The sequence below is a fragment of the Echinops telfairi genome, unplaced genomic scaffold (assembly GCF_000313985.2).
Source record: "Echinops telfairi isolate 266 unplaced genomic scaffold, ASM31398v2 ScPeMD7_1;HRSCAF=3_0, whole genome shotgun sequence".
Classification (NCBI taxonomy): Eukaryota; Metazoa; Chordata; class Mammalia; order Afrosoricida; family Tenrecidae; genus Echinops; species Echinops telfairi.
The window spans coordinates 79453746-79472737 of NW_022103896.1; the positions used below are offsets into that span (position 1 = coordinate 79453746).

At 39.2% G+C, this 18992-nt stretch overlaps 1 protein-coding gene across 1 annotated transcript in view; it reads right to left on the reverse strand.

Annotated features, from left to right (window-relative positions):
* PRKDC (protein kinase, DNA-activated, catalytic subunit) overlaps positions 1 to 18992 on the reverse strand; it is a 217273-nt gene that overhangs the window by 30668 nt on the left and 167613 nt on the right. Inside the window, exons 66-73 of the mRNA XM_045291676.1 lie at positions 18735 to 18924; positions 15869 to 16043; positions 13571 to 13761; positions 12389 to 12569; positions 11566 to 11726; positions 8926 to 9137; positions 7976 to 8063; positions 7740 to 7883 (exon numbers count right to left, since the gene is read on the reverse strand). Of these exons, the coding sequence (XP_045147611.1) occupies positions 7740 to 7883; positions 7976 to 8063; positions 8926 to 9137; positions 11566 to 11726; positions 12389 to 12569; positions 13571 to 13761; positions 15869 to 16043; positions 18735 to 18924 (1342 nt within the window). The remainder of the gene's footprint in view (positions 1 to 7739; positions 7884 to 7975; positions 8064 to 8925; positions 9138 to 11565; positions 11727 to 12388; positions 12570 to 13570; positions 13762 to 15868; positions 16044 to 18734; positions 18925 to 18992) is intronic.

Sequence of the window (18992 nt, forward strand, 5' to 3'; positions counted from 1 at the left end):
CTCCTTTGGACATGTTATCAGGAAAGAGCAGTCCCTAGAGAAGGCCATCATGTTTGGTAAAGCCGAAGGAGGAACATCCTTAAAGAAATAGATTGAGACAGTGGCTGTTGACACTGGGCTCAACCATAACAATTGTGAGGATGGTATACGACCTGGAAGTGTTGGTTCTGTGCTTCACTGAGCCACTATACATCAGAAAAGACTTGATGGCATCTCACAACAGTCACACAGGGATGCAGAGTTAAGGAAACGCCTCAGCCATAACTAAGCACCTTGAAGGAAGAGCTCCTGGGCTGGAAGAGCTACGAAGCATAGTCTTTGGGGACAGTAAGGTCAACTGGCACAATATATTCCACAAATATTCTACACTCTACTTTGGTGAGTAGCAACTAGGGACTTCAGCTTGTGATTGCCTATCTAACATACAACTATTAGCCTGCCATCATCTTTAGCAAAGAAAGCTGAAGACAATCAAAGACATATGGAAACAATTAGTCCAAATGCCTAGAGGACCAAGAGAATCTCATCTCCCATGGCGCTGACCAGGAGAGCTAGATGGTACATAGCTACCTCCACCAACCACTCTGAAAGGGATCAAAATTGAAGCTCCTGGATAGAGTGGGACAAAATGTGGAATAAAACTCGTAATCAGTGGTGGGATGGGCACTGGTAGAACTCTGGGATCTATAGCCCTTAGTTACCCTTCACCTAGAACTGAACTCACCTATGTGGCTCAACTTTCAGCCACACAATAGACAGGTATATCAAGCGAAAAATAACAAGGAGGTATGCATAATAAAATTGCCCAGGATAAATTCAGATGGCAGGAAGGGACAGCAATGGGAAACAAGAGAGGAAGCGAGATGCTAGTGTGTGAATAGCAATTAATGTTAGGAAACATTGCATTTAATCGAACATACTTAATGGAACATTTTCCATTTGAACTGTTAATCCTCACCAAAAACACAATAACGTTTTTAAAAACAAACGAACAAATGAACCAATGTAAAAGAACCACAGCTTTTAGGGCCTGTCTTTTGTTTCTTTGTGTTTCCTTGAAAGGTAGAAGGTTATGGTTAGTATTTACTTGCAGCCATAAATTCTAATAAGAGTTTTCAAAAACTCAGAGTGGGTCTTCAATAAAGTCAATTAAACATTTAGTTCCAATCTCCTACTTATTGATCTAGCTCATTATGATGGCATGATCTCTAGGAGCAAAATAAAGGGAAACAAAACCAAAAAGGAGTAATTCAATAGGGTGTATAGCGCACAATCCTCCCTAAGAACTGAAGGGATAAATTTAAAAACACTACTTTCCTTAGTGTCTTTTAAAACATTAATTTGGATTGTAATCTAGTACAAATATAATTTAGATAATTTAAACTTATAAAAGCAATGATTGTTAGAAATATATCATTCTTTTTAATAGTCTGTACTCAAACATCTATTTGATGTTTTAAACTTAACAAAGATAATTGGCCTTAAGAATCTGCTAAAATCTAATATGAATCAGTTTTGTTGGATTATTACTTCAATGAATTAATACAACTTGTCTGTTGATTTGTTCCTAAGTGGAAATTTCTGGGCAAGTGTTCCAGGGCACTAGAAATTAAACTCATAAAAGTTCCCTCCGAGCAGGCAGGCTGCGGCATTCCTGCGGCCAGCTTCTTACGCAGACATGCTTCCGGACAGCGAAGAAGCCTGGGGTGGGGGTGGGGGTGGGGGTGCACACTGGCCTTTTCACGGCATCCAGGATATTGCGAATGAAAAGGGAAATAAACTCGAAGGGACAGTGTGCATCACACTTTTGTGAGTTTTACAGACAGGAGCCTCTCTAGGTTCCTAGACTGAAAACTGGAGCAAAGTCACCCCATGCTTCGAGTAGGAAGAGAGGGAAAGGAACCAGTTGGATATAGCATTTTGGTTTTATTTGTTTAGTTTTTCAAGACAGAAATGCCACAAAGTAAACTATTTACTAGAGCCTAAGATACTTCATTTTACCAAATCCAAACTGATCTTAGGGCAATACCTAACATCCGCCCCTCTAGTATGCTATGTGGAGGAAGGGAAATTCCCATATCGCCCCCTGCCTCACCTACAGAACTGGGGAAACTGAAAAGTACTTGAGAAGGTCATGGCCCAAGGGCAAAGTCCATAAAAAAATTAAAACATAATTATAGACGTAGAGAACTCGTCTAGGACATCAACTGTACAGTAATGAAAAGGACAGCTAATTGAACTGCTTATCTCGGATACTATTTAAGAAAGAGGCACAAAGGAAAACAAAAAACAAACACCACCACCCCACCCCCCACCCCACCCCCACCCCCGCCTGCCATCTGGTTGATTCTCACAGCGACCTATGCAGGGTTTCCGAGACTAGAAATCTTTGTAGGAGTAGACAGTCTCACCACCAGCCTGGTAATGAGCAGCCCAAGGCCTAGGGAAACCAAGAGAAGGACATCAGAGGACATTTCATCCTCTAGCATCCAGAGATACAAGAAACAGACTGAGCACAGAAGATGGACACAAATATTCCTTGCAAGTAACTCAAGAAAGCAGAGGTGATCATACTGATAGTAAGCAAAATAGACTTCAAATAAAAATCTGTTATAAGAGATAAAGGACAGCGGGTGTTAGGAGACAATGGACAGTGTAAGATATGGAATAATAATAACAATATATAATTGATCAAGGATTCACAAGGGTGGGAGGGTGGGAGAGGGAGGGGAAAATAGAGGAGCTTATACCAAGGGCTCAAGTACAAAATGTTTTGGAAATGATGATGGCAACATATTTACAAATATACTTGATACAATTGATGTATGGAATGTTATAAGAGCTGTATGAGCCCCCAATAAAATGATTTATTGAAAAAAATAGAGATAAAAGACATTACATAATAATAAAAGGCAATCCTGCAAGAAGATATAACAATTATAAATATTTATGATCCTAACATCAGCGTCCCAAAATATATGAAACAAATTTGAAAATATATGAAGAGCTAAACTTCAAAGCTGAAATAACTAAAAATATGATATGTGTAAGCATACACCCTAACTACACCCTAACCCAATTGCACCAATGACCATATATGGAACACTATGCCTGTGAACAGATAATACTCCTTTCTCCTGTGCAGTGATCATACAGTTTGTAGGCCAAAACAAAAATCTCAACAAATTCTGAAAAGTTGAAAATATAGAGTGTCTCTAACTACAGAAAAATAGTAAGTTAATATTAGGAGGAACTCTAAAAGTACAGACATATAGGGAAATTAAGCAACACAATATTAGCCAACAAACAATTCAAGGAAGAAATCAAGAGGGAAAAAAATGTTAATACTGTTTTTAGATGCCATCAAGCCAGTTCCAATCCATAGCGACCCCAGGCCCGACAGAACACAGCACCGCTGTTCCCTGCATCATTCTAACAATTATTCTTAGGTTTGAGCCCATTGTTGCAGCTGCTGTATCAATCCATCTCGTCCAGGGCCTTCCTCTTTTACTCTTCCTGCACTCACCAAGTATATGTTCTTCCCTAGGATTGGTCTCTCCTGATAACATTTCCAACGTAGGAGAGATAAAGTCTGGCTATCTTTGCTTCTAAAGTGCATTCTGGCTGTAATTCTTCTAAGACAAACGTGTTTGTTCTTTTGTCAGTCCATGGTGCCTTTTTTTAAAAAAAATCATTTTATTGGGGACTCTTACAACATTCCATACGTATTTAAACATATGTTGCCAACATCTTCCAAAACATTGTCTACTTGAGCCCTTGGTATAAGCTCCTCTTTTTTCCCCTCCCTCTCCACCCTCATGAATCCTTGATAAATTATATATTATTTTTATTTCATATCTTACACTGCCCGTTGTCTCCCTTCACCCACATTTCTATTATTCATCCCTTTTGGGGGTGGGGGGGGTGGCTACATATCCAACCTTGTGATAGGTTCCCCCTCTCTTTCCCTTCCCCCTCCCCGACCATCTCCCTACTCTTATGATATCACTATTCCCACTACTGTTCCTAAGGGGTTTATCGGTCCTGAATTCCATGTGTCGAAAGCAACTTTCATTCAATATTCCTTACCAACACCTTAGGTAAAATGCATTGATGTTTCTTTTTCCTTTTTGCATTGATTTTTCTTTAGTCTCTCTTATTACATGCCCAACTTTCACGTGCATATGAGGTGATTGAAAATAACATGGCTTAGGCCTGGTACACCTTAGCCCTGGCAGCAACATCTTTTCTTTTCAAAACTTTAAAGAGGTCTTGTGCAGCAGATTTACCTAGTGCGATGTGCTGTTTGATCTCTTGACTGCTGCTTCCATGAGCATTGATTGTGAATCAAAGGAAGACATAATCTTTGACAAGTTCCATCTTATCTCCAGTTACTATAATGGTACCTCTTGGTTGAGTAGAAGATTTTTGTTATCTTCCTTTTTTTAAAAAAATCCTTTTATTGGGGGCTCATACAACTCTTATCACAATCCATACATACATCCAATGTGTCAAGCATATTTGTACATTTGTTGCCCTCATCATTCTCAAAACATTTGCTTTCTACTTAAGCCTTTGGTATTGGCTCCTCATTTTTTCCCTCATGAACCCTTGATAATTTATAAATTTTGTCATGTCTCACACTGTCTGACATCTCCCTTCACCCACTTTTCTGTTGTCCCTCCCGCAGGGGGGGTTATATGCAGATCCTTGTAATCAGTTTTTGTTTTCTTTACATTGAATTGTAATCCATAATGAAAGCTTCAATCCTTGACCATGATAAGCGAATGCTTCAAGTCCTCCTCATTTTCAGGAAGCAAGGTTGTTTCATCTGCATATCCCAGGTTGTTAATAAGCCTTCCTCCAATCCTGATGCCACATTCTTCCTCATATAATCCAGCTTCTCTAATTATTTGCTCAGCATATAGATAGAAATGAAGCTGGAGATGGCATGATAGAATTTTGCAAGATCACAGATGTTCCTGGCAAATACATTTTTTTCAACAACACAAAAGCCAAGTATACACATGGATTTCTCCACATGGAAAATATAGGAATAAAATTGCCTACATATGTGTGAAGAGAAAATGGAGTAGCTCAATATCAGCAGCTAAAACCAGGCAGGCGAGGGTCTGACTGTGGAACCGACCAACAATTGCTCCTCTGTAACTCCAGGTTGACGGTGAGGAAACGTCAAACCCTCAAGTGCTAAAGCGCAACCTTGAGTATTCCCAGATGAACTTCATGAGCATCTCAAAACAGATTTGTGCACTGAACACTAATGACAGAAAACATGACGAGCTATGGGAGGACATCATTCATGAAGAAAGCAAAAGGTCATTAAAAAGACAAGAAAGAAAAGATCCAAGTGGATGTCAGAAGAGGCTCAAACTTGCTCCTAATCACGGAGTAGTTAAGGAACCTAAGCGATGAGGAAGTCAGAGCCTAACAGAAAACTCTAAAGGGCAGCTGGAGAAGTCAAAGTAAACTATTATAATGAAAGACCTAGAGTGAGAAAACCAAAGAGGAAGACTATGCTCAGCATATCTTAAACTGAAAGAACTCAAGAAAAATTTCAAGTCTCGAGTTGCAAAAGTGAAAGAATTTTATGGGCAAAATATTGAATGAGGCAGGAAGCATCCAAAGAAGATGGAAAGAACATACCGTGTTGCTATACCAAAAAGAACTATTCAATATTCTCCCATTTCAGGAGGTAGCATGCAAGCAAGAACCATGGCTTGGGTTAGGAGCACCTTAGTCCTCAAAGTAACACCCTTACTTTTCAACACAAGAGGTCTTCTGCAGCGGATTTACCCAATGCAATGCATTGTTTGATCTCTCCATTGCTGCTTCCGTGAGCATTGTTAATGGATCCAAGCAAGATGAAACTGTTAGGTTTGAGCTCCCGGCCAGGAAGGGATGTTACATGTGGATTGGACCATCTAAGCCAGGTGAATTTGATTCAGCCAATGGGGTAAACCAGTATCGTTGACCATGCCTCCCAACAGGTCCCCTGAAAAGCCAGAGTTTTGCTCTGGCACGCTCTCTCTCTCAGCAGCTGACACACAGTTGAGTGCGGCTGGGCTGCACATCCCAACGCATGGCTATGCCACGTCCTGCCAACCGTGCCGTGGACTCTGTCTGCCTGTGTTCCATTTACTGTATCACCTGAAACTGCTTCTAATTTTCAAAAAACTCACTTGGGTCACAAACCAGGCTTCGGCGTGAATTCTTTCTCACACAAAGCCAAGGACCAAGGTATATCTCTCCCACGAGAGGGAGAGATCTAACAAAATCTTTGAAAACTTCAATCTTTTCTTCATTTTTCATGATGTTATTATTGGTCAATAAAACCCCTCACTGTCATCGAGTCAATTCCAACTCATGGCGACTCTATATGACAGGGTAGAACTGCCTGTGTGGGTTTCTGACTAACTCTTTATGAGAGTAGCAAGCCCCATCTTTCTCTTGCACCGCAGATGGTTTCTATCTGCTGACCCTGTGGTTAGCAGCTCAATAGGTCACCAGGGCTCCGCTACTGGGCCCGTTGTGAGGATTTGGGCCTTGTTTACATTGAGTGGTAACCCACAATGAATGCTTCAAGCCTTGATCTTCATCAGTAAATGCTTTACGACAGTCAGTCTTCCTCACTTTCAGCCAGAAAGGTTATGGCATCTGCCAATCGCAGGTTGTTAGTAAACCTTCCTCCAGTCCTGATGACACATTCTTCTTCATATAATCTAGCTTCTCTGGATCATCAGTCAATAATCCCTATTCAATATAACATTCTTCGCCTAGACCAGCATTGCTAGGACTTACACTGAGTCCTATAGTCTACAGCTCTTTGACTAGTAGTGAGACTTGGGGGTTCTAATAAAATGAGTCCCAGGATTTCTCTTTTATGCCTTAAACTTTATTGGGGTTAATAACTAAAGGTAGCTTGACCAAAACGGCAACAGCAAATCAATGAGACAGATCCTAGAAAAGAATTGTGCCCCAAGTGTTTTGGACAACAGAGAAAGTAACACCGAATCCTCCTTGGGGCAGTGGAGATGAACTGGAACTTCAGACAAATCTCTCGGGTGAGTATTCCAGTAGGATAAGGCAGAGAAGGTAAATCCACTCAGAGGGCCTGGTGCTTGGAGGTCTGGGCTCACTCTGCTCTCCTGGTTCCCTGAGGCTTTTCCTAATTCCCCTGAACCAAAGTATGCTCCCTTTCAACTCCAGAGCCATTTTAAAAAGAGCTCTTACACTTCACACATCGGGCCTGGTGCTCTAGCTCTTCGTATATGCTATTTATCGTAAAATCACTTAAAGTCAAGAAATGGTTCTGCCTTCTCTGCCTCTCCTCTAGGACCCAGGACTATGTCTTGACCAGAGAAAAGTGTTCCAAAATAGTTATCAACTTACATAGAACACAAATATTTTCTTGATTCAGTATTCAAATAATTCTTATAACTGTCGGTATTAAACTGCATGTAGTCAGCCCTCCTAGCTAAGAATCTGAGCACTAGGACAAGAGTTTAATAAAACCCTAACGCTTGGCCTGTTCGCTCACTTGCTGATAACTGATCTAAAAAGATGCTGTTAATAATTTGGAGAAGGCTTCAATCAGACCTAAAGCATGTTTACAATTCAGCAGGACATTTTAAAATTAAAAATATTACTAAACCATTGGGTATACTTATTTATCTTCATAATGATCCTTTATAATAAAGGAAAATGCAGTCCATCCATACCTGAATAAATTTCTTTCTAAAAGCCCCAAAGCCTGGAACCTTTGGGTCTCCCAAGGCCGCATGCATTCTGCCATACTTTTTTTCAATGTTTTTTTTATTAACAGGGTTCTTTTCTAGTTCGGCTCTGATATCTTCAGTCCAATCCTGTGTAGATTTAAAAAATTAAAAATCAGTCTCCATTGCAAGTAGATTTTAGCAAAGTTCGATGTTTTATGTGTTACAAGCTGCTATATTACCTTAAAGATCATTTCAGGATTGGAGAGTTGGTCTAGGGCATTAATGAAATCTTGAATCACTCCTCCTTGGTCCAACTTACTTTTTATTCTATAAAAAATTTACTTGGTTACATTTTTTTTGGCCAAGTTTAGGTTATCAAACATCTTTCAAAAACAGCTAATATCGGTTGCTGTCACATGAGTATGTATCTGTGGGTGGGTTTCAAAAAAACCCACAGAGAAAGTCCATTATCTTTTAACTGCAGTTTCCCCCAAAGCTTTAGGAGCCCCCTTGTGTTCCAGGGAACTGCATACTCTAGAGGAAGAGTCACTGAACAATTCTTCAGTACTCAGCAAAGCACAACTTAACCGTAGGTGACATTTTAGAGATAAAAGCAAATGATTTTGGTACAGCATCTTCATACAATTTTATGTAATTGAAGTTATGTTATAAAAGAAAGGATTACTATCTTGACATCCTTTTCTCTCAACCTTTTTCTCTTCTCTTTTTGAAAAGCCCTCCCTCTACAGTGGGCTGCATGGCAAATGTGCAGATAGTAAACAAAAGCTCTTGTTGGAGACCATTCGCCAAAGAACCACATGTGCCTCCTCTTCTTACAGAACCAATATGCCCTGGCCCGCTGAGTCAACTGTCTGCACTCATAAATCACTGGCGCCTTGAAGAGCATGCCTCTTCCATGTCCTAACGAAGAAAAGGAGCCTTTCTGTGCTTTTTAAACTGGAGATCAGTTTCAGAAATGGATTTCAAAAAGCATCTCACCTACTGTGTCTCAAGCAATAGATTACTAAAAATGAGTAAAGGACGAGGTTTCTTGAGAAACATTCTAACATAAAAACAGTTTTAGAATAACCTATAAAACTTTCATGAGGTTCTATGGTTTGGTTTGGTTTTTAATCACATATGTTTTTTTATAGCCCGCAGTATTTGATTAATTTATCTCTAAAGTCACCTTGCCACAAACTCTTTGTTCTTATGACCAGTGGAAGTGTCTTTGAAGGCATAGCTCTCACTGCTTATTATGAAGGGGTAGACCAGCGCCTGGGGATAGTTGTCCGCAATCTCTTCCACCGTGTGCTGCACAGCCACGGCCTCCTCTTTGTCCAGTAAGGCCACCAGGTGGCTGATCCAGCCAATGAATTGCCAGCAAGGAATAGAAGAAATCTAAAGGAGAGAAAGATGTGCCTAGAGCATGAAGATTTCCAACCAGAGTTTATTACAAAAGTCATACATGTCCAATATGAACAAAGAAGTGTAAAAACAGAAATATATAATCCTTTTGATCCCCAGTTCTCTCGGTCCCATTCCTAAGGCAACCACTTCCAAACCCACTGATGTAAACCCTATTCTGACTCAAAGCAACACTCTTAAAACTGTAGAATTGCCCATAGAGGGTTTCCAAGGTTTTAAGTCTAGAGCGAAGCAGACTGCCACTTCTCTTTCCCCTGGAATGCAGAGTAGCTGGAAATGGTCACCCTTCTGGTTAGCTTAGCGCAGAGTCAATTCCCACTCATAGTGAACCTCTAGCATACAGCAGAACTGCTGCATAGGGTTTGCAGGGCTGTAAATCTTTACGGCAGGCATTTGATGGTCTCCTATATTTATTTCCTTTGAGCACCTGATGGGTTCAAATTGCTGACTGTCAGTTAGCAGTCCAGCCCTTAACCCACGGCACCACCAGGACTCCTTCTTCATGTGTGTACAGACCCTTTGTTCACAACAATGGAATCACACCTTGATGCCGCTGGTTTTTATTTTTTAAATGATGGACAGAAAGGTATAGCCCATTTTCCTTAATAGTTGTAATAATATTCCACTTTATATGTAGGCTACACTAGAGTGAATATTCAGGTTATTCTCTAATTTTTTGTTACTATTGACAATGCTACAATAGCTATACCTCTTTGTACTTGTGCTATATGTTACATGGTAAAATCCCAAAAGTACAATTACTGTGTGAACGTTAAGAGTTGTAATACACAGTGCTAAGTTTACCTAACAGATTTTTCAAATTTTCATTTAGAAAAGTATATGAGTGATTATTTTTTGAAATATCTTAACAATACAGACTGAACTAATTTTTTTAAATAATTGCCAAACTGAGAAGGGAAAATAGCATATTCTAATGTTTGTGTTTAAGTTCTAGTAAGGTGAAACATTCCATATTTAATTTTTCTTTTGTTTTAATAAATGTAATTCCTAATCATTTTTAGAAATTTATTTCCAGTAAAAAATCATTATTTGCTTTCTGTTATCTATTTGTGACAGTTTACTTACTAGACTGGAGAAATTAGCACTCTGTTTCCCATATATACTGCAAATATTTTTCCCTTTTTAGAGTATTTATGGCAATTTCTTCTGTGTACAACTACTAAATTATTTTCCTCTAAACCATGTGTTTTGGTTTTGTCTCTTTAAGATCACTTCAAGTTTTCCAATCCTGTTTCCTTCCAATATCTTTATAGTGTCCCTTTTAAGATACCATCTGACATATTGGCAATGCTGGCACAATGAGTGACACTGAAGGATGTCTCCTAACTTCTGTACACCTACATTTTCTCATCTTCAATATGTGAGGATAAAATGAATCCATCCACAAAAAGTCACTTGTCACAGTGTGTGTGCAGTTTATAGCAATATTCAATCAAAATTAGCCTAATGCCCATCCAGGGGTCACAATAACATTGTGAACTTGTGACTTTTCCCTATGTACATACATAAAATATTATACTGGGAGAAAGTTAAACTATTTATTTGTCTCATTTATCTTTAAGGGGGGAAAAATGCAACATTTATCTTAACCTTCGGTTTCAGATGCACTGTGAGAACTTGCCACAGACCCCCAAGGCCAGAGTAAGTGTAGTGGAGGCTCTGGCGGGTATGCGCAAACTCTGAGGCTCATACCCTGCACTGTGCACACTGGCCAGGTTAGCTAGTGGAGTTTTCTGGGACCACTGCTTTTCAACCATTACTTTTCTAGCTCAAAATTTTTCAGCTAAATATCATTACCAGGCACAGTTTCAAGGTATCTTTCAACTGACCAACACCTTTCCTGGATGAAGGAAATAGAGTCTTTCCCAGCATAGCGGGCTGGATGATAGGTAGACAGGACACACACTGATCTGCAGAATATGCTGAAGTCATCAGAACACAGCTCACATACCCTACTCTGCTGCCAAGCCCACATATGCCAGGGTCACTCTCAGACCATTCTTGGCCTGGCTGCCGAAAGGCATGGTGCTCACTAGGAGGTAGGCACAGCTAATGCTTTGCTGTATGCAGTACACAGACGTTACACATTGCAGCTGAGTTTAACCTAAAACTCAGAAAAACTCAACTCTGTCCCCAATACTCTCACGACTCTACTCCTTTGGGTCTCTTGTTTAGACACAGTGGTCCTATATTGCCCATAGAGGATGACCATGGTCAAGTGTGAGTGTCTTATTGTTCAGTTTTTAAATTATATATGCTGTTGGGATATAGCAGGATTCATTGCTGGTTGGAAACAGCTATGAACTATGCACTGCATAGGCTAATAAATCTGAGTAAAAATATAGGTATAGTTCATCTTCACAAGAATATAGATACTAACCTCTTTTGTCATTAGGCTCAAGGTTTCCTCTGGATACTGTTCTATAATTTGAAGAATTCTGGGAAATTTTAGCCTGGCTTCAGTGGAATTTAATTTTAAGGCTTTCAACATTTTCTCCACCACAAGTGCTGCGTATGTCTGTAATTCTGCAGCATCTATAACTATCAAGGACATCAAATAAGAAAACAAAATCAGTACATTTATTTATATATAAATTATAAATTTAACAAGGATTTTCTATTTTTGGTTTATATCATTGTGGTATGTCACTGTTCTCATTGTAACGACTTCTTTAGAGCAGCAAACACCAGACACATTTGTGGATTAGAAGTCATCGTTTTCATTTTGAAGACAAATTCCTCTATTAGATTTCCCATTCTGCATGAAACATAGTTTGCATTGTGGGCTAGAAACATAAAGGACACCCGCTGATTATGGAATTTATTCCAAAAGCAAGAGGTGGGCCACGAGAGCCAATAGTATCAAAGAATCAAGTAAAGGATGACAGAAGCAAGTGCAAAGACAGACAGAAGCCTGGTTTAACTGAGATGCTGGCATATGGTTGGAGATGTCATGGCCATTCAGAAAAATTACAGACTTCTCGCAGAACATTTGTTGAGAATCTGGAAAAGGGTAGTGGGAATCACTGCAGAACATGATGAATTAATATCACTGAATTACATTTGTAAAAAATGCTGAAATTGTAAATGTTTCATTTTATATATATAACACATTTTAAAAGTTAATGAATTGATAAATAGTAAATTAATAGATCTCTCAATTAAGGGAAAAAAATTATAGAGTTTAGACTAGCGAAACTTACCTGATGGCTTATCTTCCTCCCTACGGAGTGCTTGATCACAGAACTCTACTAAAGTCATGTACGCGTGTATCGTTCCAGCCACATGGGCACAGTCTCCGCTGGAAGACTGGGTTTCCTTCTCAGTAGTCTGCACGGCTTCAGATAGGAAATGGAATGCCTTCTTATACAGGCCTGCTTTCACCTGGAATTCACAGACACCAGTGAATGACACTGAAGCTTTCTTAGAGAACTCTTATTAACTTCTTGATTCACTATGAAGAAACTAATAATAGCTACCTCTAAAATGTAGATACAGAAAGTTTGCCGGGGGAAGGAGTCATTCTAATTAGACCTTGAGCACAGGAGAGACAAGCAAACAGACTAGAACAGGCCAAGTGTGGGCCAGACAGCACACTAGTCACCTGTGCTGCCACGAAAGCTTCATGGGAAATCAGTAACCCAACCAAATTTTAAGAAAGAAAAAGGCATACTTTAACGTAAATCCATGAAAAATATTATGAAAGTGGAGCATAATGAGTTATATTCCACCATATCTGACCTCAACTTTTTGAAATTGCAGCCTAGATGTTAACCATTGTTGGGTGGAAATTTCTACAAATTAGCTCCCAAGGATTACAGGGATAATGAATTTTCTTTGTTATAAGAAGGCAGTGGCTGTAACAATATTTAAACCCTACTTCCAAATCCCTTGTTTGTTCATTAAAATTCTAATAGGCTAGATACACTAGCTGTTGTCTTCAGTGTCCGATAGGGACAACCTGTCCTGGATCACAGGCTCTGTCTGCAAAGATGCTGGCAACCCTGAGAGAAGTCAAGGGAGGGTTGGTAACTGCCCAAAGTACAAAATACCAGCAAAGTGGTAACAACACAGAAACTAAGCGCAAAAGTGGGAGAGAAAGGCTACTCTGCCCTACAATGAATGGAGAGTTGTGATCAAACTGGTGGCGAACGAATGACCTTAGGCAGACAAATTTCTCCCTTTTTATGACAAAAACCAACTTCCTTCAAAAAATTGTAAACACGTGGGATATGTCAATTTTTCTATCCAGAGATCTTGGAACTCAGTTGTACACACTGAGAGTTTAAAAAAAGTGAGACCTCATGATTATGTTTGGGTAGCCAAAAGGTTATATATTAAATACAGCATAGACACATAAAATTCATTCTTCCAAAATTCATTACCTTTTCTACATCCTCTGAACTGGATCCAGAAAGCTCCAAGATTCTTCTAACCTTACTGCTCTCAATTTGGGCAAGGCAAGTTGGCTCACTGCTAAGAGCATTAGCTATGATGGCATAAGTGGTACCCAAGAGAATGTTCTGATCACGAAAAGCCAGAATCTTTTTATTTAAGTGGCTTGATGTGTTCTCCTCTGTTGGATTAAAAAAAATTTTTTTTTTCACTTAAGTGAAGAACTTAAGTTGAAGAAATTCATAATATACAAATTAACATTGCTTCCATAAAAGGTGAAAGCAACGAACTTCATGTTGGTTAGAGAATTCCTTGAATTGACTTGTTAATAAAAAATATCTTTTGTTATGAGCAACTATAACCAAGTCCACAAAAGCTAAAACACTAAAACTAAAATTTAGATTTTATTCAAGCATCAGCCTCCTGCATTCTGTCACAGCACTTGGTTCTGTCTATTGCAAAAAGTAGGAAATGGCTCTCATTAACACATTTGTGTATGTGTTTGACAGCGTGTTATATATATGTTGTGTATTATGTCTTGATGTATAAGTTGTGTATATATTCTACAATGATGCAGTGAATTAGAGCTGATACAAGACAGACCACTGCATTCAAAATTCTAGTTCTGCTTCTTACTGATGCCTGGCTTTGGCCAAAGAGCTGGCCTAGCCCTGGTGAAGCTTGCATCTCCCAGAGGTGTTGATGGTGCAGAGCCATCTCCTCGAAGTCTAGTCAACTAAAGTATCCTGGTCATCCGTGGCGTGGCAATTCTCTATCAGATGTCTCTCAGATATCTGATACTAACTATTGGCCTTACTTAATTAACATGGTTATAAAAATTCTAACTACACTAAAATGTAGAATTGTTATCATGAATGACAAATCAATGAGGTTATAAGTTCCTAATGTTATTTTAATATCAGCAAACTATTGCTCCTCCTCTGAAAAAAACAATTCGTTAAGCCATCATAAAGCTGATATTCTGACTCTGAGTTCAATATACAAAGATGGCTTTTGCTTTCTGTACTTTCCTGAGACTTATAGTCTGTATAATGCCCTGTCTTGCTTAAAGTCAGTGGAAACACCTTGGTAATATTCTAATATTTTAGCATCGGATAATTCTCTTGAAAGCATTATACTTAGTACCCTCTTGCTTTATGTTTCATTTTAAATTGAGCTCAAAGAGAATGCAGTATTTTAATGTAACTCTGCCTATACCCTTATCTAGAGGCCTGTTAACATTTTCAGTCTTTTATGATTTATTTTCTCCTCCCCGAGGGATATTTTTGTTTCTTTTGCTGATTGAGTCAGCATACTGTATTCTTGTTCGTCCGAATACTCATGGCCTGGGGATTTTGAACTGGTAAACACCCATGGCGTGAAAAGGCACATGACTCCATCGCATGACCTCAACCACCTAACACTGTATGCTCAGTCATGTATAGACATGCATAGGAGGTAGAAGACATGTCACCCTGCAACTGTGAAACCGCAGAATGACTCTGGACGCCTTTTGTGCTCTTCACTTTTCAGTTTCCTATCATGCACATAAAAGCTTGAAGAGAAAAAAAAAGGTGATTTTGAAAACTGTATGGAGCCACCATTGCCTGTAAAATAAAATTAGCTTGCTAACACCTTAAAAAAATAAAGAGAGTCCAATTGGCAATATAACTGGGGACATATCCAATAATAGTGCTGTTCTGTACCTTGGACACCTGGCAACAGAGCAGGCACATCTTCACCAGAGAAAAATTGCCCTCCTTCCCTCTAAAAGAGAAGCACTGTGGGGGGAAAAGCACTAAGGAGAATAAAGTCTATTTATATTGAATTTACCAGGCATTTTAAACTGCAACCTAGTTTCAATAAAAATTGAACTATTAGGCTCAATATTTTAAGTATGAAGTAGAAGACGTTCATTTCGATTTTATTTTATAAAGAAATAAAAGCTATAAAATGTATATTTACAGCACTGAAACCTTTGTTCTATTTTTAAGGAAGTGACATCATTTTCTCTACCACACTTCGCCGTATTACAAAAATTACTAGTAAGATTTAATTCTCCAATCCTGATGAAGCAGCACAAAGAACAGGTATAGAATATATATTAAACTAAGCACAAAATGTCACTCTGCAACTTAAAACCTACTGCTATGAGTGGATTTCAACTCATAGCAACCCTATATGACAGAGGAGACCTGCTCCTTAGGGTTCTGAGTCCCCTCGTCCGTAATCTCTATGGGAGCAGAGTCTTCTCTTTCTCCCTCACAGGAAATGAAGCAAGTCTTTACCTAGCAAAGAGATGGCTTTCCACACAGTGAGAATCTGCTCGGTGGGAGGCTGGTTCTGGCTCCGGCAGTGACTCAGCTGGCAATAGCTATGCACCCATCTCACCAGCCAATCTTCTTTTGTTTTGGACTCTTTGTGAAGCTCTTTCAATAGCTTCATGGCGAGCGAGAAGTTATTCTATGTTGATCGAAAAAAACAAAGAAGCCACAGTTGGCATTTTCTTAGAAATAAAATGATTTTACGAAAAGCTTAATTGGATTGTTTTTGGGGCATGATACAATATGCATTAGAGCACCTAATCCATTTCCTCAACTTGAATAGTGTGGCTGTCTTTTTGTTTATTACTAAAATAATAGTCCACACTTAATATACAATTCGGTTCTAAAATTGATCGTGGTGATAACTGCACTACTCCTTTTAAGGTACTTAAACCACTGAATTGTAAGGAATGTGGATTATATGTGCTTATACACTATAAAAATTTTAAAAATAAAACTAAGTAACAATTCAGTTGTTTTAGTATAGTCACAGTTGGGCTATCATCACAAGTATAATTCCAGAACATTTTTTCCACTCCAGGAAGAAAGCCCATAGCCACTAGCAGTTAACTCTCCATTCCCCAAGGCCCAACCAAGCATCCATGTTGTCTGTCTCTATGGACTTGTCCATTCTACAGTTCACATAGAATTATACAATATGTGCCCTTTTATGTCTGGCTGTTTTCACTTAGCACTGATTTTGTAAGGTACATCCATGTCACAGCATGAATCAGAACTTCATTCCTTTTGATTGTCAATTAATAGTCAATCATACACAATTATATTCATATATTGTTGTTTATCCATTCATCCTTTAATGAATATGTGAGTTGTTTCTACTCTTTGGAAATTATAAATCATGATGTTATAACCATATATGTATACTTTTATGTGAATGTTTTTTTTTACCTTTTTTGGGTTTACATCTAGGAATGGAACTATTCAATGACGTTAGGCTTAACTTTTTGAGGAACTACCAAACTGTTTCCCAAAGTGACTGCACTAGTTTGTATTCCCACTAGCAATGTATGAGAGCTCCACTTTCCCCATATTCTCACCAGTACTGTTCATTTCCATTTTTAGGATAATAGATATTCTGGCAGGTGTGAGCTTATATATTGCTGTAGTTTGAATTTGCCTTTCACTAGTGAAAAAGATGTTGACCGTCTTTCTTCACCACAGTCGTTTCAGAACAACTTCACTTTCCCCAATTGTCCTGCTCCCCCACCCCTACCCCCAGCTCCTGTCTTGCTCTTCGGGGAATATAGAGATCTACTGCAGAATGCTACCATTCTGCCTACATAACCTTCACTCCAATTACAACAGAAGAGGCCTCATCTCCTACCACAGACAGACTGTTCCCCTTGTGTATTGAACCCTGTCTCCTCCCAGCCTAAAAGGAATCATATTTCAACAAGTATAACTTGGTTCGTGCTTAAAAAACGTTTTCCCCCCTTAGCTTCACATGCTCCTTCTATCAAGAGGCTTGTGGACTCCCCCATGCTCGATGTCACTGTTCCTCCACCCCTTGTGCAGCATGGCTCCGTTTCACCATACTCAGCCAATAGCAACCGTTTCTTTCACTTTGAATGGCATTTTCAATCCTTCCACGTTTTTGGTGGTTTTTTTTTGTAATTGGCACTAATGACTCAGGCTCTTCCCTTGTGGTGTCACAATCCCTTTGTTTTCGTCTCTCTGTCCCAGTCTCAGCTTCTCCGTAAGTGTCCTTTCCTTTGTTCGTGCTGTATCAGTGTTTTTGTTGTTTGTTTTGCAGGCTGAGCTCAGTCGCTTCATCCATCTCCTCATTTCAGGGACCGCCCACGTGTCTACAACCTGGAGACTGGTCTTTCCAGTGTAACTCTTGCTCCAGAGCTTTAGGTTCTTATGCAGATTATCAGAATGGAAACCACAGTTTAGTCGGCCGAAAGGCAGCTCCATTTTTACACGTCCCAACAATGTACCGCCTTCCACCTAGACTATGCTTTCTCTTCATTCCCCGCCACCAGCTACCCGGGGAGGTGCCTTCTCGCCCTCTTCCCCACAGAATACTGAGCAGGTCGTGAGGGTGCATCAACGTTTTCCTGGAATCCGGTTCACAGCTCTGCCTCTACGTGGCCGCCCTCACCTTCACATGGAGTAGTAGAGAACCTTGCTAAATCTTGGCCGCTGCCTTGATCTACTACTATACTTTAACAAACCAAACACAACCGGGCCATTAATAGAGCAGGCTCATCTATGCATATGATTTGATGCACTGAATTAGTTCACATACAACTTTTATGAATGGAATATGGAGATCATGTTAGAGTGTTACTATCAAATGATAGATTTTCACAATGTGAACCTTTGTTAAAGGAGACAACATCTGATGTTAGATTTAGCATCCTTTTAAATAACACATTATAATATTTTTGAAGTGACTAATAGATGTAGAAGTTTCTTGTAAACTTTAAGGATAATAGTTAAGTTTTTCTAGAACTTTACTTTTGTATGAAAAGAAAATACTAACTTGGTCCTTTGAAACTTTACAATTCAGTTTGTAAAGAAACATTTATTTAGGATTAACCAAAAAAATCTTATTTCAGAAATTTTAATGACATATCAAATCCAAGTCACTGTCATTTTCAATGAGCTTCTGACTCATAGTGACTCTAAATGACAGAGAACTGTCCCATGCGGTTTGTAAGGATGTAATATTTATGGAAGGTGACTCCCCATCTTTCTCCAACAGCGCAGCTGATGAGCTCAAAACCCTTGTCTTGGGAGCAAGCACTTAGCATTATGGTACTCGTTATCCTAAATGATGACACAGAGGGATTTGGGCACATACCTGTTTCCTTGCACTTTCTACCATCTTCATTTTCATGGAAAACTTACAGCTCTTAATTAGAGAATCAATATCTTCTTCCTGATCTTGCATTTCCACCCTGTCACCGCGACCTCCATCTCCATCTACCAGCATACTATGATCCTCTGAAAGGGGAGTAAGTTTCTCCTCTATTTTGCTGAGAAAGAAACAGCTACACCAAGCAAAGAATTGTTAGTTAACAACAGAGACTCCTGAAGGCGCTACTGGAGAGCATTCAGA